We start from the raw sequence: 25,578 nt of genomic DNA, 5'->3' as shown, positions 1-25,578 counted from the left end.
TATATATATATATATATATATATATATATATATATATATATATATTTGTTGCAAAACTACTAATGGCGCACCACGAGGTGATGCGCCATTAGTAACCAGGATTACTAATGGCGCATTTGTAGGTGGTGCGCCACTACTATATTTTTTTTGCAAAACTACTAATGACGCACCACGGTGTGCCATTAGTAACCAGGGTACTATTGTTATAAAAAAGATTACTAATGACGCACCGTCTGGGATGCGTCATTGCTATAAAAAAATTACTAATGGCGCACCGCTGGGGATGCGCCATGGCTATCACCCCCGTACACACACGCACGCGCATCACCCTCTTCCCCTGGTCTCCCCTCCTCCCCACTCCACCACCGCTGTCCCATTTGATTTCCATTCCCGTCCCTCCCTCCTCTCGCCCCAGTCAAAATCCACCTCCTCTCGCTCTCCATGCCGCCCGCTTCCTCCCCCTCCTCCTCCTGATCCCCACGGCGCTCTCCCTGCTACTGCTCTACAAGCGCCGCCTCTCCGTCGCGCTTAACCCCATCCGTAAGCCCGCACCCCCTTCCCCTCCTGTCCCCGGTCTGGTTCGATCGAGATCTGAGGCATTTTCTTGGCATTGCGGTTCTTACGGTATTTACGCCGGATTTTTTGCAGAGAGGAAGGATTTGCGTGCTGGGATTGCGAGCCAGGTTAATTTTTTTGCAGGAGTCAAAATTTTCGGGTTTTGGTACAGGGGCCGGGGATGTTCATGGACTCTAATGGTTTCTTTACTGTCGGTGAAATGTTTTGGCAGGGCCATAGTGTCGAGGATAGCAAGCTAACTGTGTTTCCTCTGGTAAAAAATTTCTGTTATGTTTCTTGTGTCTTGGAAACCAATTAATTATGGATTTCGATGCAGAAAACTGTGAGTTCTTTGAAGGAACCTGTTGGTGCCGTATTATTGGAGGAACCTCTCAAGTTTGCCAAACATTCGATTGAGTCCACGGACCAAGGTGTGCATTTTATTTGCGGTTTTGGTAAATGTTACACTGTACTGTAAAGATTTAGGTGTTGCGAGCTCGTGTCCTTAGACGGTTTGCACATGAACTGTTTGTAGAATTGCTACCCGGGAAGAAGGCTAACAGGGTACTTTCTGAGATTACTAATTCATGAATATATTAGTTATGAACTGCAACCCGTTAAATGAACGCAAAAAGGTAATCAACTTTACCAGAAGTGGCAAAAGGAACAGGCGAAGGTAAGCGTCGTTGGCTCTTTTACCATCACGTGATTTCCTATCCAATCCTAATGGAGGCGATTTATCAGGGCTGTCTACATCTGAAAGCCGTTTGGTTCTTTTAGGTAACTCATAGGTTTTATCCATCCCATCCTGGATATCAGTGGTACATGAATGAGTGACAAACAGATAGAGTTACTCTGTTACATGAGTATAGACAAAACAAATTTTACTATGGCTGTGAAATGATTCATAGATGTAGCAATGTTTAGATAAGTCGTAGTAACATCCACTCTGACACTTCTTCAGTAGTTTATAAAAGACACCTCAGGGGAATACATTTTCGTCCCTGGTTGTTGGTTCTGGTGGGGTGAGCATCCAAAGTTCTGATGGGCTGAGCATGCAAGGTTCTGATGGGCTGAGCATGTAAAGCTCATGATGTTAGTTGGCGAAACAAAATTACTCATCAGGTTATAAAGCTTTGTGTGGCACAGGGGAATGTGTTTCCCTCCCTGTTTAAAGCCATCCTACATACAGTCATTTGGTGAAGCTATCCTAGAGTCCTGCAACTTCAAGCTCCACGGCGCGGGGCTGCGCCGCTGCTGCTGCTGCTGCTGCCACGGCTGCCTGTGCCTGAGCCTGCTTGCCCTTGAAGTAAACAACCACCCACACAATTGCTTGAAAGAAGGTCAGCGCAATGCCACAGCTATTGGACACCTGAATCAGAGAGAAATCTTAACCTGGAGACACTAGAAAATACTACGTTGACGACGACACATAAAACTGATGGCGCATCTAACGACATACCAGAATGAACAAGTCGAGCGGCTTTCCTTGTCCGCAAACACTGTCCAGGAGATGCAGTTGAGCATAGACGAAAGCACCAGCAGGATGTTCATCTGACTCAGGTCTCTGGTCTTCCAGGTCGTGTACTAGTTTTCAACACAAAGCAAAACTTGTTTGTTACTTCACATTCAATAATAAGCACTCATATGCTACTTGTGTATCAGTATCCTTCATATCGAGTAAGGCATGATCGAATTATACTGTGTCGAACAGGAGTAGGACTTGCAAAGTGATCTCCCATGTCTCTGAATATGTCTGCCAATGGACTGGCAAACTTCTCTCCAAGTTTACCATTTATCTGGGGTTTGCCTCATTGTCCCATGGGTACATTTTTGCTTAGTGGTTTTCATGATGGTTTTCAATGTAATGCAGTAACTGAACTTCTATGCAGTATGCACTGGTGGTTTTCAGAGATCAGATGCATGCTCTTAGATAGTTATTTTTGGTATAGAATCCCTAAACTTCTATGCAGTATGTACTTACGTGTGGATTTTTTCTTTCTGTAGATAGAGCGTGAGGGTAAAGATGTTATGATTACTGCATTCTCCAAGATGGTCGGTTATGCTCTTCAGGTGCGTCATGCTATAGTTGGTAAAACAACGTGGGAGGAAGATGAATTTTCTATATTGTCAACCTTATAGGATTTGACACACCATTAGCTTTCATTTCTCAAGGACGTCACATTGAGATACTGTCCAAGGAAGGAATCAGTGCTGAGGTAATTTCTTTTGGAAAATATATTTTCAGTGTAACTATTGATATGATTTTACTCTACATGATACAGGCTATGCATGCTTCCTTATTTTGTACTGATATGTTTCAATAGGTGATCAACCTCCGATCAATTAGGCCACTGGATAGAGCCGCCATAAATGCATTTGTTAGGAAAACAAATAGATTGGTGACTCTTGAAGAAGGCTTCCCCCAGCATGGTGTTGGTGCTGAGATATGGTTCTCTTTTTGTCTCTCCCTCTCTCTTGATGGAGCTTGTATAGTAAGAATTATTCTGACACATACATGCCTTATTTTGCAGCATGTCTGTTGTAGAAGAAAGATTTGAGTATCTTGATGCTCCAATTGAGAGGATTGCTGGAGCTGATGTACCCATGCCCTATGCTCCCAACCTTGAGAGATTGGCTGTCCCACAGGTCCTGCAACATCTCTTTCTCTTTGATCCGTTTTATGGCTTAAACTTTCGAGTAGTGTTGTTTTGCATGGCTGCTAGCTTTTCTAGTTGCATCCATTTATTTCCTTCTACACAACTGATTACTATAGATGTTTGTTTAAGCCTTAAGTTTTGTGTTTGGGCCACACATACATGCATTCTTGCTGACTTAAATGGCAATAGGCCAGCTGAACCTATTATTGTACAAGTTGGATTTTTTTAGTATCATCTGAGTGAATTGCACTATCCCGAGAAAGTGCAATAGAAAATCCAGAACCAGCAGGGATTAGGGAAAGTAACTGTTTTATACTCTTAGTCCATACTTCATAGCATAGTTTAACAAATCGAACCGGAAATCAAACCGGAAAGGTTGTCGGTTCAGGTTTTTACCGGTCGGACCGTTGGTTCACTGGTTCGATTGTCGGTTTTTAAGAAAAAAATAATAAATGTCGAGTAATATATGTGCTAATATAGTGTGAAACAATGGTCACATATAATTATTTTTGTGTGGTGAACGACAAAGTAGCATACCCGAGTTGGTTATAGGGCCGTGGGCAGGCCTTGCGTATTGCTCACACGACCTGAAATCGAATCACACTTTTCCCAATTTCTATTAAAATATTTTCCTGATTTTTCTCGATTTAGTGACCCATTTTTTCACTGGTTTTCCAGAAAACCGGCCGGTTCGGTCTTATTAGCTTCAAAACCCGATGAGGCTACCGGTTCCGATTTTTTCGAGTCCGACCGCCGGTCTGGTCCAGTTTTTTAAACTAGGCTTCATAGTAAGGGCACGCTGTACATGGAGGTTTGGTTGCATTTGAGGGATGTTGAGTATTGGGGAATATTCAACTTTTCAAGATTCAAACTTATTCTATCATCTTTATTTTGGTTCCCTGTCAGTTGTCGGAATGACCTGCAAATTATGCAGATATCGCAGTGTATCTAAATTTGTAGTGTGTTTACACTCAGGTTGCTCAATTTGCATATATCCTTTTCACTGCAACTACCAGGTGTGCTTGGTTATTTGACCATAATTTTGAAAGCATGTGCCACACATAATGGGAGACAACAATACAACATTGTCAGCACCAGCATTTTTCCACATCCTAAATCACTTGTGTGGAATGTTGTCTGCCACCCTGTTATGCCTGGATGGTGTCCCTTCATAATTCTAAGTTGGTGATTCTCCGCCCTGTTGTCTAGCCGTGGACACCAGGGGGTGGCCTTTCTGGTCAAGGTGGTCACGGCATGAGTATTTATTTGCTTTGTTTGTAATGCTTGATATTTAGCGTCTGAAACTGGGTTTTGCATGACTCGGGGGGCATTTAGTGGTCCAAAGTTTCCTTGCATCTTTGGACTCGCATTATTGACTAGGTGTATTTGATCTGGGGCTCCATTGTAAAGGGAAGCCTGAAATATTCTGTCTGCCACCAAATTATTTCTGGCTTTGTGTACTGCAAACATAGGACCGTAAAATAGCAAAATGGAAAATGTTGTGATGTTATTGGTGTGAGCAATCAGAAGGAAGCAATAAAACATGCTGTCCTGCGTACATTTCACGACCTGTGTAACATTTTTTTATTAGCTGATCATCTTATTAATGTGACCAAACTTACTCTTGTTGTTGACTTTGCAGATTTTCGGTAGGACCGGCCATCTTTTGGGTATTTTTTTGGTGCAGCTTTCTTATGGATTAAGCTATTGATGTATATAGAAAGTTACAAATATGCTTTGTTTTTTTGCTCATTTTCTCTTTCCCTTTATATTTACCCAGGTTCAGTCATTTATTGTTTGCTTTCTGTTTCATGTATGTAGTTTGTGTGTTGTGCTAGCTTGATGTTTTGTGTGTATGCTTTTTATGACCGATGATTTACTGCAGGTTAGCTTGATGTTTGTTTGCCTAGTGCATAGAGATGCCGTCGTATGTCGTGTACAAGGGTAAGGTTCTCGGAGTCTACGATGATTGGGAGGAGTGTCGGAGACAGGTTCACCGTTTCAGCGGTAACAATTACAAAGGGTACACCACAAGGGCAGAGGTGGAAGTTAGATACACGCGCTATCTAGCGGGAGAGAGGAGGGAGCGTTGGAGGAACCAGATGAAGACCAGTTTCATCGCGATTATGCTCATCGTGATGACCGCAACTATCTTCTATGTGATGGTAGTTTAGATGATCGACATTGACTTGTAATGTGAAGACAAACTCGCTACTCGCGGTCTCGAGACTTGTAATGTTCTAACTTTGTTCGGTATTTTAAATTCGAAGACTAATATGATGAATTGTATTCGGAGACTAATCTTCTATTGTATTCGACAAATCTGTTGTTTATATGTTGTGCTCTCTATATTCTGTGCAATAATATGTTTTGTAATCTGTGCAAATATCTGGAAAAAAATACCTAATATTCATACTAGTGGCGCACCACTCAGCACTTTAGTGACGCACTACAAAAGCACACTAGTGGCGCATCGTCAACTAGTGCGCCATTAGTAAGCCAGAGCACATGGGTAAATATGGCCCCTGGGAGGCATACTCATGGCGCACCATGAGCTATACTAATGGCGCACTGCCTGGTGCGCCATTAGTATACGAGATACTAATGGCGCACCATGGGCTATACTAATGGCGCACTGCCTGGTGCACCATTAGTATACCAGATACTAATGACGCATCATGAGCTATACTAATGGCGCACTGCCTGGTGCACCATTAGTATACCAGATACTAATGGTGAACCATGAGCTATACTAATGGCGCACTGCCTGGTGCACCATTAGTATACCACATACTAATGGAGCACATGTGGTGCGCCATTAGTAAAAAATTCTAATGGCGTGATACTAGTGGTGCACCTGTAGTGCGCCATTAGTAGCCAAAACAGGTGTGCCACTAGCATGCCTTTTCCTAGTAGTGGAGGGCAAAGTAATGCAAGGCAGGAAAATGAATACTCCCCATGGTAGCTTGCGTAATGTCTCTAGTTTCTCCAACAGTAATACCAGAGCAAAAATCTCTAACCGAAGATTTAGGAGGATCATTGAGGCTACCCCAAATAGGTATTTTGCAAATTCTATTGAAATCCTCTAAATCAATGGTATACGATTTTTCATAGAGATCAAACAGTACCGATGTGTCACGGCGAACTGAAAATTTGAATCTACGAACAAAAGAGGTAGTGAGAGCAACATATTGTTCACATTTATCGGATATGAAATCTTCGAGTCCGAAGTTGCGAAGAAGTGCATCAAACTCATCTTTGAAACCTGCCTCAATCATAAATTCATCAGAAGGCCATTCACATGGTTGTACCTACGCGTCCCTTGGTTGGTAAGGATCAGGCTACCGAATCGCAAGACGGGGACCTTTATTGCTTGAGGAACCACCATGGAAGTTTCTCGTGAACATCTTCCTTTTCTGAAATTTTCAGTGACCCAAAGGAAAAGTGAACAGGGCTGAACTAAACAAGTAGCAACTACTCCCACAAGTGCCTAGAGGTCATATTACGCATCAATACTACTTGGGACCAGCTAAAATCAGCATGCAAATCTCAAGAACATGGTCACCAAGGCAACAAAATTACGCGGAGTATAAGGCACTAGAGCAAAAACTAATTGGACCAATGGAGGAGTCACCTACCAAGGAGTAATTTCCCCAAAACAGTTCGGAGAATGGTGATTTGAGCAAAGAGATCGAAAATCCCATCAAGAGGAGCAAGAACACGGGTTTGAGCTGCGAAACGATTTTTTCTAGAGGTAGGAGAACGAGATGACAGCAAGAATGAGTGGAGGGGTTGCCTATGGGCCCCACAAACCTGGGTGGCGTGACCGGGGGGTGCCCGCGCCCCAAGGGCTTGTGGCCCACTAGTGCAGCCCCCAGACAAGCTCTTTGTCTCAAAAAAATTCAAAAATTCCAGAAAAAATCATACTTGATTTTCAGGACGTTCGGAGGACTTTTATTTTCGGGGTACTTTTCTACCGGATGCTAAAATAGAAAACAGGGAAAACTAAACTAAACCTATCATTTTTCTTCTAAGCTACCGAAGGTGAAATCTCGGAACAGAGGTTTGTGACTCCTTCATTCATCCATCTCATGGTCATCGAAAGAAATCCGTCAGTGATGTTGATCAAGCCTCCTCGACAAACCTTTTCGAATCGCAAAAAGAGAACATTGAATTTTTGAATAGCCACTAGGTCACCTCAATGGGGATGTCTATTTCCCCAACAAGCAAATCATACTTCATCTTGACATGAGGAATAGGGCATTCAAAGCTCCCAATAAGAATCGATGAAGTTTTTCGATAGCATTGATGCAATGTACTCGATATTGTTTCTTCGGAAAGTGCACCGCATGCTCATTACCGTTGACATGGAAAGTGACATTGCCTTTGTTGCAATCTATAACAGCTCCTCCAGTGTTTAAAAAGGGTCTTCCGAGGATGACCGCCATGGCATCATCCTCAGGAATATCCAAGGTAACAAAGTCTGTTAATATGGTGAAGTTAGCAACCACAACAGGCACATCCTCGCAAACTGCCGATAGGGAAAGCAGTTGATTTGTCGGCCATTTGCAGAGAGATTTCAGTGGGTGTCAACTTATCCAGTTCAAGTCTACGATAAAGAGAGAGAGACATAACACTAACACTGGCTCCAAGGTCACATAAAGCAGTTCTAACGTAGTTTCCTTTAATGGAGCAAGGTATAGTGGGCACTGATACGTCTCCAACGTATCTATAATTTTTGATGGTTTCATGCTATTATCTTGTCAAACTTTGGATCCTTTGCATGCCTTGTATATATTTTTTGGGACTAACTTATTAACTCAGTGCCATGTGCCAGTTCCTGTTTTTCCATGTTTTTGACCCCATTCAGAGGAGATTTTGAAACGGAGTCCAAACGGAAGAAAATCCCTGAAAATATTTTTTCTGTAACGGAAGAAGATCGGGAAGCTTGAGAGCCAAGGCATGGGAGACCGAGGGGCCCCACAAGCCCTCACCCCGTGGCCAGGGAGGAGGCCGCGGCCCAGAGGCTTGTGGGCCCCCTGGGCGCCCTCTGCGCTAGGGGTTGCGCCTATATATTCCCTAAAAATCCCAAAAAAATAAGAGATCATCGAAAGTACTTTTCGCCGCCGCAAGCTTGTGTCTCCGCAAGATCCCATCTGGGGCACGTTCTGGTGCCCTGCCGGAGGGGGATTCGGATACGGAGGGATTCTTCATCAACACCATGACCTCTCCGATGATGCGTGAGTAGTTCACCATAGACCTACGGGTCCATAGTTAGTATCTAGATGGCTTCTTCTCTCTCTTGGATCTTCAATACAAAGTTCTCCATGATCTTCATGGATATCTATCCGATGTAATCTTCTTTTGCGGTGTGTTTGTCGAGATCCGATGAATTGTGGATTTATGATCAGATTATCTATGAATCTTATTTGAGTTTCTTCTGATCTCTCTTATGCATGATTTCATATCCTTGTAGTTCTCTTCGAGTTGTGGGTTTTGTTTGGCCAACTAGATCTATGATTCTTGCAATGGGAGAAGTGCTTGGTTTTGGGTTCATACCGTGCGGTGACCTCACCCAGTGAAAGAAGGGGTAGCGAGGCACGCATCGTGTTGTTGCCATCAAGGGTAAAAAGATGGGGTTTTCATCATTGATTTGAGATTATCCCTCTACATCATGTCATCTTGCTTAAGGCGTTACTCTGTTCGTCATGAACTCAATACACTAGATGCATGCTAGATAGCGGTCGATGTGTGGAGTAATAGTAGTAGATGCAGAAAGTATCGGTCTACTTGTCTCGGGCATGATGCCTATATGTATGATCATTGCCTTAGATATCGTCATGACTTTGCGCGGTTCTATCAATTGCTCGACAGTAATTTGTTCACCCACCGTGATATTTACTATTTTGAGAGAAGCCTCTAGTGAACACTATGGCCCCCATGTCTACTCCACACCATATTTTCAGCCTTACACTTTTTACTTCGTTGCACTTTCCGCCTTGAGATCTCACTTTGCAAACAATCTTGAAGGGATTGACAACCCCTTTGAAGCGTTGGGTGCTAGCTTGTTTGTGTTCGCGCAGCTACTGTGGACTTGACGAGACCCTCCTTTTGGATCGATACCTTGGTTCTCAAACTAAGGGAAATACTTACTGCTCATGTGCTGCATCACCCTTTCCTCTTCAAGGGAAAAAACAACGCAAGCCTAGTCCCCGTCAACGTGTCAATTTCTGGCAGTGTTGTTTGAGAAGTAGCAGGCACACCGAGATCACCCAGTTTCTTAGGAGTTCCACCCTTGAAGGTATAATTAGCGAGCATGGTGGAAATCTCAACCTCAGGTATCCTCCTCTTCTTAGTCACAATATCTTTCATGTACTTAGCATACGGAGACATCTTGAGCATATCTGTCAAACGCATTTGCACAAAGACAGGTCTAATCATTTCAACGAATCGCTCGAAATCCTCATCATCCTTCTTCTTGGATGGTTTGGGAGGAAAGGGCATGGGTTTCTGAACCCATGGTTCCCTTTCTTTACCGTGCTTCCTAGCAGTGAAGTCATTCTTATCGTACCTCTTATTCTTAGGATGTGGGTTATCAAGATCAACAGGTTCAATCTCCACATCCTTATCATTGCTAGGTCGAGCATCAACATAAACATCACTATTGATATTATCATGAGGCTCATGTTCATCACCAAATTGTGTTTCAGCATCAGAAACAGAGGCATCGTTTAGACTCTCAGGTGTAGCAGCAACATGGTTGCTAGCGTGCACATCCCTATCATATTTCTTCTTTTTTCTAGGATGACTAGGTGCATCAGTGCTAATCCTTGATAATGTTGTTCAATTCTCTTAGGATCACCCTCAGGATACAAAGGTTCCTAGGTCATTCTACCGCCTCTCGTGACGACTCTGAAAGAATTGTCATTCAAGTCGTCGAGCAAGTCATTCTGAGCTTTATGTACTTGTTCTACTTGAGTAGTAACCATAGAGGCATGTTTACTCAGGAGCTTAAGATTATTTACATTTCTGTCCACACAAGCACTTAAATGACTAAGCATACGAGCATTCTGTTCCAATTGTCTGCTAACATAATCATTGAAACTCTGTTGGTTGGCACCAAAGTTATCAAATTCATCCATGCATAGGTTAGCAGGTTTATCAAAAGGAATATCACTCTCATCAAAGCTACGCAGAGAATTTCCATCTACTACCTGTATCGGGTTATCAAGACCATGGATCTCTTCGATAGGTACACAACTGGAAAAACATAATTTGCCAATAGCTTTTAGCTTTGCCGTCAACAATTTCACGGGGTTGACGGCAAAGAGACTTTGCCCTCAGCCAAAATAAATGCTGACGGCATAGGAGAGGCTCACGACATAGATAATCTAGGCCGTCCGCTTTATCTAAGCCGTCAGCCAGCTGACGGCAAAGGAGAAAAACACTGACGGCATAGGGAGGCTGACGGCATAGGGAGCTCCCCGGTCCCACGTTCGACGAGGGCTTAACGGGGCACCGCTTTCCCCACAGCCAGCTGACGGCAAAGCCTAACGGCTGTCTTTGCCGACAGCTAGCTGACGGCATAGCCCGGTGTTTTCCCCTGTGCACACGACCTAACTGCATGCCCTATCCTTTTATCTCTCCTTGCTCTCCCTGCTCCCCCGACCCACCGCCATCGTCGACCCGCGCCCGCCCCGCGCCAGCCCCTACTCGCCGGCGCCGCCTCGTGCCAGCCCCGCCCCGACCACCCGCCGTCACCCCGCACCGCCCCGCCCCGCCCCGCCTCTGCCCCGCGCCGCCCACCTTGACCCGCCCCGCCTCTGCCCCGCGCCAGCTCCGCTCCACACCAGCCCCGCCCTGCACCGCCCCGCCGCGCCGCCCTGATGTTTGATGTGTATCCCCGGCAACGGCGCTAGAAATACTTCTGCTACTGCAACAAAAGACCTTCCAACGGCGCCAGAAATAGGAGTGTTGCTTGATACTCCTCAGCAACGACACAAGGAATTCTTCAGCTGCGGCTACTCCTTAAGGGACTTCCTAGGCAAGTATGCAAAGGATTTCCCCCGTGGCCTTGGAGCCTTGTGTTGGTGTTGCCTCGAAGAGGAAAGGGTGATGTAGCACAGCGACGGTAAGTATTTCCCTTAGTTTGAGAACCAAGGTATCAATCCGGTGGAGAGTATCTCAAGATCCTGCACAAACACAAAAGCTTGCACCCAACGCTATGAAGGGGTTGTCAATCCCTTATAGATTGTTTGCCAAGTGAGAACTGAAAGCAACAAAGTAACAAAGCAAAGTAAAAGTGGAGGTGTAAACGATGCATGTGAATAGACCCGGGGGCCGTAGTGTTTACTAGTGGCTTCTCTCATGAAAGCAAGTAGATGGTGGGTGAACAAATTACTGTCGAGCAATTGATAGAACTGTGCAGAGTCGTGACGATATGTATGCAATGATTATTTCTATATATAGGCATCACGTCCGAAACAAGTAGACCGATACTTTCTGCATCTACTACTATTACTCCACACGTCGACCGCTATCCAACATGCATCTAGTGTATTAAGTCCATAAGAACAGAGTATCTCCTTAAGCAAGATGACATGATGTAGAGGGATAATCTCAAACAATGATATAAACCCCATCATTTTACCCTTGATGGCAACTGCTTGATGTGTGCGTTGCTGCCCCTACTGTCACTGGGAAAGATGACCACATGGCAGATTCCAAAACCAAGCACTTCTCCCATTACAAGAATCATAGATCTAGTTGGCCAAACAAAACCCAAGACACGGAGAGACTTACAAGGATATCAAATCATGCATATAAGAAATCAGCAAAGACTCAAATATATATCATAGATAATCTGATCACAAGTCCACAATTCATCAGATCTCGACAAACACACCGCCAAAAAAGATTACATCGGATAGATCTCCATGAAGATCGTGGAGAACTTTGTATTGAAGATCCAAGAGAGAGAAGAAGCCATCTAGCTACTAACTACGGACCCGTAGGTCTAAAGTGAACTACTCACGAGTCATTGGAGGGGCGATGATGATGATGAAGAAGCCCTCCACCTCCAAAGGCCCCTCGGGCAGGGCGCCGGGAAGGGTCTCCAGATGAGATCTCACGGAAACGGAAGCTTGCGGCGGCGAAAAAGTATTTTCGAGGCTCTCCTGATTTTTTGCGGAATATTTGGGAATATATAGGTGCAAAACCTAGGTCAGGAGGCGGCCAGGGAAGCCACAAGCTTGCCCACCGCTGCCTCCCCCCTGGTGGCATGGTGCAAGCTTGTGGGCTCCCTAGGGCCCACCTGGCTTGGTCCAAAGGCTCCCTGGTCTTCTTTCCTTCGGGAAAAAATCATTTTGGGGATTTTATTCCGTTTGGACTCCGTTCCAAAATCAGATCTGAAAAGAGTCAAAAACACGGAAAAACAGGAACTGACACTTGGCACTGAATCAATAAGTTAGTCCCCAAAAAGATATAAAAAGGTACATAAAACATACAAAGAAGACAAGATAACAGTGTGAAACCATCAAAAATTATAGATACGTTTGAGACGTATCACGCCCCGCGCCAGCCCAGGCCCGCACCAGCCCCGCCCCACCGCGCGCCAGCCCAGCCCCGCCCTACGCCACCCCCGCCCCGCCCTGCCGCCGCCCCGCGCCAGCCCCGCTCGACTCGCCGGTGAGCTCCTCCTCCCCTTTTTTTTTCTTTTTTAGTTTATTTTTCTATGTTAGTTAGAGCTGTTAGTAGTAGATTTTTAGTTAAATTTACTTAGCAATTACTTAGTGGTAGATTTTCAGTTAAATGTAGTTAGCAATTATATAGTTAGGAATTAGAAGGAGATTAAGAGAAGAATAATAAGAAGAAAAGGAAAAGGAGAAAGAAGAAGGGGAAGAATTATTTAGTTAGAAATTATTTAATTACCGCGAGTAGAAAAAGAGAAAGAAGAAGAAGAAAAGGAAAAAGAGAAAGAAGAAGGGGGAGAAAAGTTAAATTTAGTTAGCAATTATTTAATTACCGCGAGTGCGTATTTGTGTTGATTGAGTGCATTTAAATGTGCACTAGCTTATCCGCGAGGGTTTAGTTTTCGACGACCTCCCCTGCATTCGAAAGTGAGCACATTTGTTAACTCCTCCTCCACCCCCTTTATTTTGCTCTGTTCCGGCCTTCGTGCTGATGACACTATCTAGCTACGTATTTTTAGTATTAAAATGCAAAGTTGTTGCTAACCAATATGCGTCTCCCGTTCGAAAGGGTTCCTGTTATAAATATGCATGCATTTGCATATTTATAACGGTGATTCTTTCGAATTGTCCAAAGTTATCCATGGACAGTCCGGGTATGTGTAGATTGGGTCGTTTCCCACGCTTTGCTCCGGATCCCATGCAGAGTTTCGACAGCTCCTCCTTGTTGTTCTCCGAGTACACATCCTCTCGGTTAGTTGCCGAGACGTGTATAAGGAGAACAGCGTGGAGGTGCTGCCGAAATTTTGCGTTGGATCGGGAGCAGAGTATGGGGAAATGACCCAATCTACACATACCCGGGTGGGATTCGGACCCATCTTTACCTAGTAGCTGGTAGGTGTGCATGCCGTGCATCCCAATGTATTAACCATGATTAAAAAATGGCCATAATTAATTTAACATACTTGATGAACAAATAATTTATATTGTTTATATGTGGATACTATATAGCTAGCTTGCCAGAATGACTGATCGTGAATGGATGTACACGGGTCACCATAGTCAGAGAGATATGATCGATGAATGGTTGAGCAAAACCTATGAATTCGTGGAAACGGCATTTTCTAAAGGCCTGCCAAATACATGGTGCCCCTGCACTAAGTGCAAGAATTATTCACGACACACAAAGGATGTAAGGGGTAAACACCTGCAGATGCTTGGTTTTACTCCCGGCTATACCTTGTGGACATTTCATGTTGAGTCGGCCCAACGTAACAGAGACGAGGTGTTGCATAGGCGCACCGATGATTATGGTAAAGGGATTGAAGACATGGCGAATGACTTTGATGATGCTCGAAACAAGGACGAAGAGATGGAGGAATCCGCGAAAGCCTTCTATGCCATGTTGGAGTCTTCAAAACGTCCTCTTCACGAGCACACTAAGATTTCTCAGCTAGATGCCATCGCACAAGTAATGGCTCTGAAAGCCCAATGCAACATTGGAAGAGACATGTTTGACTTAGTGATGAACCTATTTGGGCGCTTTCTACCCGAAGGTCATATTATGCCTTCAAACCTATATGAGTCAGACAAAATCCTTAGTGCACTCAAGATGCCGTATGAGCAGATACATGCTTGTGAGAAAGGATGTGCCTTATTTACGAAAGAGTATGTGGATGAAACATATTGTCCATTTTGCAAGTCCTCCAGATATGTTGAGGTAGAAAACAGTGAAGGTGAGAAGAAGCAGAGCAAAATCCCCGTGATTGTCCTACGGTATCTGCCAATCCTACCAAGACTTCAACGACTTTACATGCTCGAAGAAACAACAAAACAGATGACATGGCACAAACATGGAATTAGGAAAGAATTAGATGAACACGGAGTTCCGATGTTGGTACACCCTTCAGATGGTGACGCATGGAAGGTATTCGATAATATACATAAGGAAAAAGCTAAAGAACCAAGGAATTGTCGAATCGCCATCAGCCTCGATGGGTTCAATCCTTTTGGTATGACGGCTACCCAATATAGTTGATGGCCTGTATTTGTCATTCCCCTCAATCTTCCACCATTATCCATTATGCAAAGAAAGCACATATTTCTGACGTTGATTGTTCCAGGGCCAAACTACCCGGGGAAGAATATGAGTGTGTACATGCAACCGCTGATGGATGACTTGAAAGAAGCTTGGGTGAATGGGGTCAACACATACGACGCAGCTAAGAAAGAGAACTTTCAAATGTATGTTTGGTACCAATACTCGTTGCATGATCTGCCGGCATTTGCGCTTTTCGTTGCCTGGTGTTTGCATGGAAGGTTCCCATGCCCACAATGCAAGGAAGCTCTTAAGTTTAATTGGTTGCCGGCGGGTGGGAAGTATTCCTGCTTTGACTTGCATAGACAGTTCTTGCCTATGGACAATCCATTCAGAAAAGACAACAAGAATTTCATGAAAGGTAAAGTTGTCAAACACTCGGCACCACCGTACCTGCGTTGACGGGGGCACAAATTAATGAACAGTTAAAATCTATGGAGCCTGATCCAAACCGTCCAGGGTATTTCTTGGGTTATAATGAGGAACACGCCTGGACCCACAGGCCATGCATCTGGGATCTCCCCTACTTCGAAGACGTCTTACTTCCACACAACATTGACATGATGCACACTAAAAAGAATATCGCCGAGGCCCTTCTTGGCACATTTTTCGGCACTGATAAGGGCAAAGATAATACAAAGGGTAGAGTTGACCAGGAGACTCTGTGTGATAGGCCATCACTAAACATGCGAGAACCAAAAGGAAGAAAAAATTGGTCCAAACCATCTGCCTGGTACAATCTTGAGAAGGGAGCAATAAGGGAAATCCTCTTGTGGATGCAAAAAAAAGTTGTTGTCCCCGATGGGTATGCTGCGAATCTAGCGAGGGGAGCAAGCATTGAAAAAATGAAAAAAATTGGGCTCAAGAGTCATGATTGGCACATATGGCTTGAGCGGATAATGCCGGTGATGTTGCGTGGCTATATCCCCGAGGCTGAATGGCTAGTTTTGGCCGAGTTGAGCTATTTCTTCCATGTTCTTTGTGCTAAAGAGTTGTCGCGCGCCTTGATAGATGACATGGAAGAGTTGGCGCCTGAGTTGCTTTGCAAGTTAGAGAAGATTTTTCCACCGGGCTTCTTTAATCCGATGCAACACATGATTTTGCATCTCCCAACCGAGGCAAGATTGGGTGGACCTGTGCAAAATTGTAGGTGCTACGCAACTGAAAGAATGCAGAAGACACTTCGAGGAAAATGTAAAAATAAACGTAGAATTGAAGCATCGATGGCCGAGGCCTTCATTACCGAGGAGGCGACAAACTTCATAACAGCACAGTATGATGCCTCTATGCACAGCTTGCATCCAAAGCCTCGGTACAATCTGGGAGACCCCAAACGACATGAATCCAATCTCAGCCTCTTCAAAGGGAAGCTCGCACCTTCTAGTGTGGGAAAACCAAAGTTGCTGTGCATCGAGGAGTGGAGCACACTAACGATGTATATATTGAACAACTTAATAGAAGTTCGGCCATACATCGAGTAAGTGCTCCGTACATTGTTTCGCAACTTTTAACAAGTTTTCTGTCTAACAACTGTTATTAATTGATACAGTCGATACGTCGAACAATTCTCGAATGGTGTTGCAATTGAAAAAGAATCCATTCTCGAGTATGAACTTCTTGAAAAGACAGGAGGCGGGTATCCCGGTTTCATCTCTTGGTTCAAAAAAATGGTACCTCCCTTAGATCAATTCTTTAATAGTTTTGTTAGGGTAGTTAGGTCTATTTAGTTATAATACTTAGTTTCATTCTTCATTAACTTACAATCATAGGTGCCCCGGGGATGGTTGGCCAGTAAGATGGATTGTTGGGAGATGATAGTGGACAGGTGGTGCACAGAGGCTTGGTTGAGCACCCACACTATGGCCAAGGACCGTCGTGCCCAATTGGTTGGTGTGCCACACCACCAAGGCAATGCCAACATCAAGCAATACGCCAAAAAATGGGTATGTGTGCCTTGTTTTGTTTCATCAATAATTCATTCGTTCATGATTTTTGTTGTACTAATTCTTTGCCTTTTCGTGTAGGCCAAACACAATAACCAGCCCGAGCCTCAGGGATACGACACATTTAGCATGGCCCATAAGGGCTCGTACAAGACGGCGAAGGCATATTCTCAGGGGGACGGGCCGTCGGCGTACACAAGTCTGTCTGCCTACAACAAGATGACGTCTTATTCTGAGGTGGTCAAACAGTTGCGCGGGCCTGACTTTGACCCGAGCCAGAATCCTATCGATCCCGAGGCGTTGATGATCTCTCGTGGCGGTAAGAGTCATGGCTCGCTGGCCATGTGTGATGGCTTCGTCCCTATCACTAAGACTCTATCTCAGATCAAGGCGAGGCAAACGAGCTCCGCTCCTGTAATACGGCAACGCGCGAGGCCAGTTGATCTTGCCATCGAGGTTAGTTTTCTTCATTATTTCTTTCGTTCATTTATCCCTGGATGGATGATGAAAATTTCTTTTGAGGAGTGGTTGCAGGCCGCACTTATGAAGGAGAGGGAGGCCACCAGGCTCTTGTTGGAGGAGAGGGACCAAAATACGTAGAGGTTGCTTGAGGAGGAGAGGGCACACAATAATGCCCATGCGAAGGCCATGCACGACTTGGTTGCGGTAAGTTAGTTGTGTGAGAAGCAAGGCTATGTGTGAGAAGCAACACGGCTATTTCTGTGACTCCTCGAAAACTAATTTGCAGGCTATGTGTGAGAAGCAAGGTTTGCCTCCCCCTCCGCCGATGCCTTCTCCGGTGGGAACGGTGAGTTCCCTTTCAATAACCAACCTTGCACGGTCTTATACCATTGTTTGTCGTCGTGCTAACCATATATTTTAACTCTTGCCTTGTTACAACATCATTCCAGAGTTGATTCCCATGATCCCTTTACTTCTCCTGGTGAGAGCCCTACCAACCCAGCGACCAATGGAGATGGTGCTTCTCCTCCGTTTCTTGGCATTCGGTAAGTTATTCCTCTCCTTCTTATTCTTCTTATTGTGTAGATCAACTTAGATTATGCCATGCTTTAGTTAGCTTAGTAAATTCTAGTTGATATTAGCCATGCTTTAGTTAGATTAGTAAATTCTAGTCGATAATTAGCTTACTTACCTAAAAAAATACATAATTAGCTTACTTACTTTAAACATGACATAATTACTCGATAACACAAAAAATAGCATAATTAGTAGATATTAGAGCTCAAAAATGACATAATTACTTTAGAAAGTTTTAAAAGAAGCCAGAAGAGAAGAACAAAGAAGAGATGAAGAAATAAGAGAAGAAGAAAGAGGAGAAAAAGATAACTTCTCTTCTTTCTTTTTATCCATCTTCTTCTTCTTCTTCTTCTTCCACTTCTTCTTTTAATTGCTTAGCTTAATTTATATAACTTCTTTCTTATTGTATTCTTCTTCTAACTTCTTTCTCATTATGCAGATTTTGATAAAGCAGCATGGCATATGGATGGATGCTCCAGGGACTGTACTCATCTAGTCTTAGATGAACTTTGTAATGCACTTGTATTTGCGGATGCACTTGTGATGCTTTGTAATACTTTGTGATCTAGTTTGCACTTTAATTACATATATTGGTGCTATGTTGGTGCTGTTTGCACTTTGTGATGCACTTGTGTGGTGCTGTTTGCAATTGTGGTGCTGTTTAGGGCCTGGGAAAAAATATATATATTGTTGTTTGTATCTATGTTTTGCAAATGCAGGGAATTAACAGAAAACAAATATGAAAAAAAAGCAGAGAGGGTCTTTGCCTACAGCTTACTGACGATAAAGCCTTTGCCGTTGGTGTACTAACAGCAAAGAAGGACACGTGGAGACATCCTATGTAACCTGGCAACTTTGGGAATACAAAATTTTCCCAGATTTTCGGCTTTGCCATCAGCTTAGATTCGGCTGTGGGCAAAGAGGGGACCCAGGGGACCTAGGTTTTCGGCTTTGCTGTCAGCTTTGCTCCGGCTACGGGCAAAGAGGGGACCCAGCGGACCCAGGTTTTCGGCTTTGCCGTCAGCTTTGCACCGGCTGTGGGCAAAGCCTTCCGTTAACCTTCTAACGGGGCTCGGCCTGCGCCGTTGCCGCCATTACTCTATGCCGTCAACCCGTGCCACAAAGCTGATAGCAAAGGCTTTACCATCGGTCGATTTTCAGCTGACGGCAAAGAAGGTGATTGCTGATAAAATCGTGGCCGGATCCTTTGCCGACCGCACACTGACGACAAAGCATTTGCCGTCCGTTAAACTGTCCGTTGCCGTCAGCAAACCAGCAGATTCCAGTAGTGGTAGTAGATTTTTGACATCTTCAGATTTAATGCCTTTCTCTCGCATAGATTTCTTGGCTTCTTGCATATCTTCAGGACTGAGGAATAGAATACCTCTTTTCTTCGGAGTTGGCTTAGGAGGTGGTTCGGGAATAGTCCAAGCATTCTCATTGCACAAGATGTTATTCAATAGAATTTTAGCTTGTTCTACAGTTTGTTCCCTAAAAACACAACCAACACAACTATCTAGGTGGTCTTTGGAAGCACCGGTAAGTCCATTATAGAAGATATCAAGTATTTCATTCTTCTCAAGAGGGTGATCAGACAAAGCATTCAGTAGCTGGATGAGCCTCCCCCAAGCTTGTGGGAGACTCTCTTCTTCAGCTTGAGCAAAGTTGTATATTTCTTGCACGGCAGCTTGCTTCTTATGGGCAGGGAAATATTTTTGAGAGAACTAGTAGACCATATCCTGGGGGCTACGCACACAACCAGAAGTAAGGGAAGTGAACCAAGTCTTAGGATCATCCTTTAGCGAGAAAAGAAACAACTTGAGGATATGGTAGTGGCGGATCTTTTCCTCACTAGTGAATAGGGTGGCTATATCGTGCAGTTTCATAAGATGGGGTACAACCGTTTCAGACTCATAACCGTGAAAAGGATCAGATTCGACCAGAGTGATTAACTCAGGGTCGATAGAGAATTCATAATCCTTATCGGTCACAAAGATTGGCGAAGTAGCAAACTTCGGGTCGTATTTCATCCTTGCGTTGAGAGATTTTTCTTTCCACTTGCGCAGTAATTTCTCAACATCATAGCTATCCTTACACGCAAGAAAATCCTGAGCTATCTCTCCCTCCATAACATAGCGCTCAGGCATAACAGGCAATTCAGGCATAGCAGCAGGTTCTACTTCAATAGTATCAACAGTTTCAGAAGTATCATCACATCTAGCAGCAACTCTAGCAATCTGTGCATCAAGGAATGCACCTAGTGGCAAAGCAGTATCAAGGATGGTATCATCATAAGCATCATGGGCAGCAGAAATAGCATCATCAAGCACATGCGACATATCAAGATTTCTAGCAGGAGGCGATGTCGCAAACTTACTCAAAATTGAAGGTGAATCAAGTGCAGAGCTAGATGGCAGTTCCTTACCTGTCCTCGTAGTTGAGGGCAAGATTACAGTTCTTGGATCTTTCGGATTCCTCATAGTGACCAGCAGACATCAATCCCAAGTGACTCAGAGATTATAGATGTGCTTCCCCGGCAACGGCGCCAGAAATATGTCTTGATGACCACAATTATAGGGGATCGCAACAGTTTTCGAGGGCAGAGTATTCAACCCAAATTTATTGATTCAACTCAAGGGAAAGCGAAAGAATATTCAAAAGTATTAGCAGCTGAGTTGTCAATTCAACCACACCTGAAAGATTAGTGCTGCAAGCAAAGTATCAGTAGCAAAGTGTATGATAGCAACGGTGCTAGAAAAGGGTCTGTTGACGACAGACTATCCCTGACTTGTTGTATCAAGGGTGCCAGAAAAGTGTTGCAGCAGGTAACAACAGAATAACAAGTAACAACAGTAGTGATAGCAGTAGCAAGTAACAACAGTAGTGACAGCAGTAGCAAGTAACTGCAGTAGTGACAGTAGAGTAATAGCACTAGCGACAGAGCAATAGTAACAACAATGACAGCAGTAGCAGCAAAGTAACGTAGCAAGGACCAGTAGTAAAAGACTCGTAGGCATTGGATCGCTGATGGATGAGTATGCCAGATGTGATTCATCATGTAACAGCTATAACACGAAGAGATAAGTAACTAGCTCCCGTTCGTCAATCTAATGTAGGCATGTATTCCGTATGTAGTCATACATGCTTAGGGAAAAGAACTTGCATGACATCTATTGTCCATCCCTCCCATGGTAGCGGGGTCCTAATGGAAACTACAGGATATTAAGGTTCTCCTTTTAATAAAGAACCGGACCAACGCATTAACTCGTGGTGAATACATGAGCTCCTCATACTATGGTCATCTTCGGGAGTGGTTCCGGCTATTGTCACTCCGGGGTTGCCGGGTCATAACACATAGTAGGTGACTACAACTTACAAGATAGGATCTAAAACACACATATATTGGCGACAACATAATAGGTTCAGATATGAAATCATGGCACTCGGGCCCTCGTGACAAGCATTAAGCATGGCAAAGTAGTAGCAACATCAATCTCAGAACATAGTGGATACTAGGGATCAATCCCCGTCAAAACTAACTCGATTACATGATAGATCTCATCCAACTCATCACCGTCCAGCAAGCCTACGATGAGATTACTCACGAACGGTGAAGAACATCATGGAATTGGCGATGGAGGAAGGTTGATGATGACGATGGCGACGATTTCCCTCTCCGAAGCTCAGAACGGACTCCAGATCTGCCCTCCAGATGAAGAACAGGAGGTGGAAGCGCCTCCGTATCGTAAAACACGCAGAATCCTTCTCCCTGATTTTTTTCCGGACGAAACGGAATATAGAGCTGAGTTTGGAGGCGGTGGAGCCTCGTGGGCCCCACAAGCCCTCACGGCGCGGCCTTGGGGTGGCCGTGGCCCCTGGGCTTGTGGCCCACTGGCTCACCTCCTCTGGTGGATCTTTGCGCAGGTATTTTTCATTAATTCTAGAAAAATTCTCCGTAAATTTTTAGGTCATTCCAAGAACTTCTATTTCTGCACAAAAACAACACCATGGCAATTCTGGTGAAAACAGCGTTAGTCCAGGTTAGTTCCATTCAAATTGTGCAAATTAGAGTCCAAAACAAGGGCAAAAGAGTTCGGAAAAGTAGATATGGCGGAGACGTATCACCAAGTTTTTACAAAAATACGATTTGGTGACATTATAGGTCATCTTCAAGTTTTTGTAGAATTTTTAGAGGAAGTTTTTAAAAGGTTTTAGTGCCAAACAGGCCCTTAAAGGAAATCAAAGTAATTTTTGAATAATTAAACTTTAGGAAAAATATTAAAATAAAATCTCCAATGAATTTGTCAGAAGAAAAGAAATGTTTTGATGCAAGCACTCAGGTTTTAACATAACTTTAAAAAAAAATACTTGGGGTAGTATTTTATAATTAGGGGAAAAGGAGTGGTTCAAAATCAACTGAAAACCCAACATTTCATATATTAAATAAACATGGCCAAATTAGAATAATATCCCCATTTAACTAAACAAAGAATTTACAATGGTCTCAAGCAAGGGCTCAAGCACTAAATGATCTTTAAAATGACACTTGAAAGGAAGAGTTTTTGGAAAGAGGCTTTGAAAAGAGTCATGAAGCAAATTATTTTCAAAAGAATTTTATTCCATGCAATATTTTATTTTATAAAAATATTATTAAATTTTTGGGGTGTGACAATTTCCATGCGGGTTCGGTCTCAAATAGGCGATAAACCTGGACCATGGATGGCATTCTCGTAGGGAGACGAGAAAGGATCCAAGGTAGTGTATTGTTGTGGAGATAGTGGACTCTTGTACGACTTCTGAAAACTAGTTCAAAAATACTTGTAGTCATAGTACAGGTGAGCCAGGAGTCAAGGCTGGACTGCTGCATGAAACCCCACAACCCCCTTGATGATACATGAGCATGATTAGATAGATCCGATTTTAAGTCTTGTTGAGTACTTTCGTACTCATGTTTGCTTAATAACTGTTGCAGAAGATAAATGAACCATCTGGTGGGTTCTACCTAGATGTTGATGATGACAAGTAGGTGGTGTCCCAGCTACGACCTGGCCCCTTGAAAGGGAACTGTAGATAGTCAGGCTTTATGCCTTTTACCATCCATGTGTCTATACTCGGACAGTTTAATGCTTCCACATGGCTTGTATGACTTTGTGTGTATGACTTGAGTGTCGGGTCATGTGACCCTATCTGTAAGAACTTATTATGCAAGGCTCTTCTGAGTCTTCTAAATAAATGTTGTGATGTTGTATGGTTATGTTGTGGTGCCATTGTTGTATCTATGCATATTAGGTATGTCACGCGTACATGTGATATGTTGTGATATATATGGGGTTCGATACCTAGTTGTGCGCCTTTGGTAGTACTCTTTACAGAGAAATGCCCCTTTGTGATTCCACTGAGCCTTGGTAGCTTGCTACTGCTCCAAACATATTGGTTGACCGACATGTATCCTTCTTTGTTGTTGTGTCTATCCCTTCGGGGAAATGTATCGCAGTGTAATGGAGTCCTTGTAGCTTACTTCGACTCGTCTACACACGCTGATGACCAACACCTGCTTTGCTGGGTTCTGTACGCATGGCTCTGTACGGATGTGCCACTTGGGTTTATAACTAGTTATGTCGACCCGGGTTCTTTGATATTGGAATGCTAGCAACACAATTGCATACGTGAGTCCAAAGAGGTAAACGGTCTCGGCTACCTTAAGGTGGCAGCTGTGGGGTTAACCGTGTGTGAGACCGCAAAGTGATGTGATATGTTACATGTTGGATTCCTATGGCTTAGGATCGGGGTCCCGACAACGTTGGTAGAAGAGCCTGACTAATTGTAGGACTACCAAGCCAAACTGGTCGAAGTCAAGTATAGAAATGATTTAGTTATATAAGGGAATTGATTGTGGAAGGGAACATAAGGCTCTCTTGCTTCTCTTATCAAGTCAATCTATTCTGAGTCAAAGTCATCTTTTCTACCGGGATTAAGAACTAGGGTCATTATCTATCTCTCAGGATCACGTGATACTACTCCGTAGACTTGTAGGAAAAAATGGTTTGAGTCAACTCCAGTTTTTAAGTTTTACTTGTGAGTAAAATTGATGACGATGGAACCCTAAACTTGAAAGTTGAGTGGTTATGCTATCCAATCTTTTGCACGATGTCTCAAAGTTGTTTTTGAGCATTTTCAGCCGTTATGCTGCCCGATTTTGCTAGATCTCTAAAGCCTTTGCATTATCTTCTATTACAAATGTCTCCTCGTCCTTCTCGCCAGGTGGTCCGTTTGACTAGGTGCATTGATGTACCGGGTCACACGGTGATACATCTCCAACGTATCTATATTTTTTGATGGTTCCATGCTACTATGTTGTCAACTTTGTATGTTTTATATGCATGAATATGCTATTTTATATCTTTTTGGGGACTAACCTATTAACTCAGTGCCAAGTGCCAGTTTTTGACTTTTCCGTGTTTTTCACCTTTTTCAGAGAAGAATATTAAACGGAGTCCAAACAGAATAAAACCTGCGGGATAATTTTTTTCATAACAGAAGATACGCACGGGACTTGAGAACCAAGGCACGAGACCTCGGGGGAGGTCACAAGCCCCCTAAACACGGCCTGGGGGGCCGCGCCTAGCAGGCTTGTGGGCCACACGTGGCTCCATTGCCCTACCTCTTTCGCCTATAAATTCTCTAAAAATCCAAAACCACCGAAGAGAGCCACGAAAATACTTTTCTGCCGCCGCAAGCTTTTGTCTCCGCAAGATCCCATCTGGGGACCGTTCTGGTGCCCTGTCGGAGGGGGATTCGGACACGGAGGGCTTCTTCATCAACACCATTGCCTGTCCGATGAAGCGTGAATAGTTCACCACATACCTTCGGGTCCATAGCTAGTAGCTAGATGGCTTCTTCTCTCTCTTGTATCTTCAATACAAAGTTCTCCATGATCTTCATGGAGATCTATCCGATGTAACTTTCTTTTGGGGGTGTTTGTCGGGATCCGATGAATTGTGGATTTATGATCAGATTAGCTATGAATATTATTTGAGTCTCCTATGATTTCTTATATGCATGATTTCGTATCCTTATAATTCTTGCAATGGGAGAAGTGCTTGGTTTTGGGTTGATACCGTGCGGTGTCCTCACCTAGTGCCAGAAGGGGTAGCGAGGCACGCATTGTGTTGTTGCCATCAAGGGTAAAAATATGGGGTTTATATCATACTGCATGAATCTATCCCTCTACATCATGTCTTCTTGCTTAAGGCGTTACTCTGTTTGTAATGAACTCAATACACTAGATGCATGCTGGATAGCGGTCGATGTGCGGAGTAATAGTAGTAGATGCAGAAAGTATCGGTCTACTTGTCTCGGACGTGATGCCTATATGTATGATCATTACCTTAGATATCATCATAACTTTGCATGATTCTATCAATTGCTCGACGGTAATTCGTTCACCCACCGAAATACTTGCTATCATGAGAGAAGCCTCTAGTGAACACTATGGCCCTCGGGTCTATTTCACATCCTATTTTCAGTTCCTCAAAATTACTTTGTTGCACTTTCCTCCTTCAGATCTCACCTTGCAAATAATCGTGAAGGGATTG

The 25,578-nt window shown here is 43.8% G+C and overlaps 1 protein-coding gene and 1 long non-coding RNA gene across 2 annotated transcripts; both read left to right on the top strand.

Annotated features, from left to right (window-relative positions):
• Window positions 1-306: 306 nt before the first annotated feature.
• Window positions 307-2,555, top strand: LOC123407293. Its single transcript, XR_006612585.1, has 5 exons — window positions 307-540; window positions 649-683; window positions 788-829; window positions 893-986; window positions 1,091-2,555. It is a non-coding gene; the product is annotated as an uncharacterized LOC123407293 (long non-coding RNA).
• A 30-nt stretch (window positions 2,556-2,585) lies between these two features.
• Window positions 2,586-5,349, top strand: LOC123396190 (pyruvate dehydrogenase E1 component subunit beta-1, mitochondrial-like; the record flags this gene model as incomplete). Its single annotated transcript, XM_045091225.1, has 6 exons — window positions 2,586-2,628; window positions 2,716-2,774; window positions 2,883-3,007; window positions 3,090-3,204; window positions 4,858-4,927; window positions 5,101-5,349. Coding segments are annotated over 5 exons (411 nt in total), but the record flags the coding sequence as incomplete, so codon positions are not given.
• Window positions 5,350-25,578: the final 20,229 nt, after the last annotated feature.

This window comes from Hordeum vulgare, chromosome 1H, assembly GCF_904849725.1.
Source record: "Hordeum vulgare subsp. vulgare chromosome 1H, MorexV3_pseudomolecules_assembly, whole genome shotgun sequence".
Lineage (NCBI taxonomy): Eukaryota > Viridiplantae > Streptophyta > Magnoliopsida > Poales > Poaceae > Hordeum > Hordeum vulgare.
This window is presented reverse-complemented; position numbering and strand designations above follow the sequence as displayed.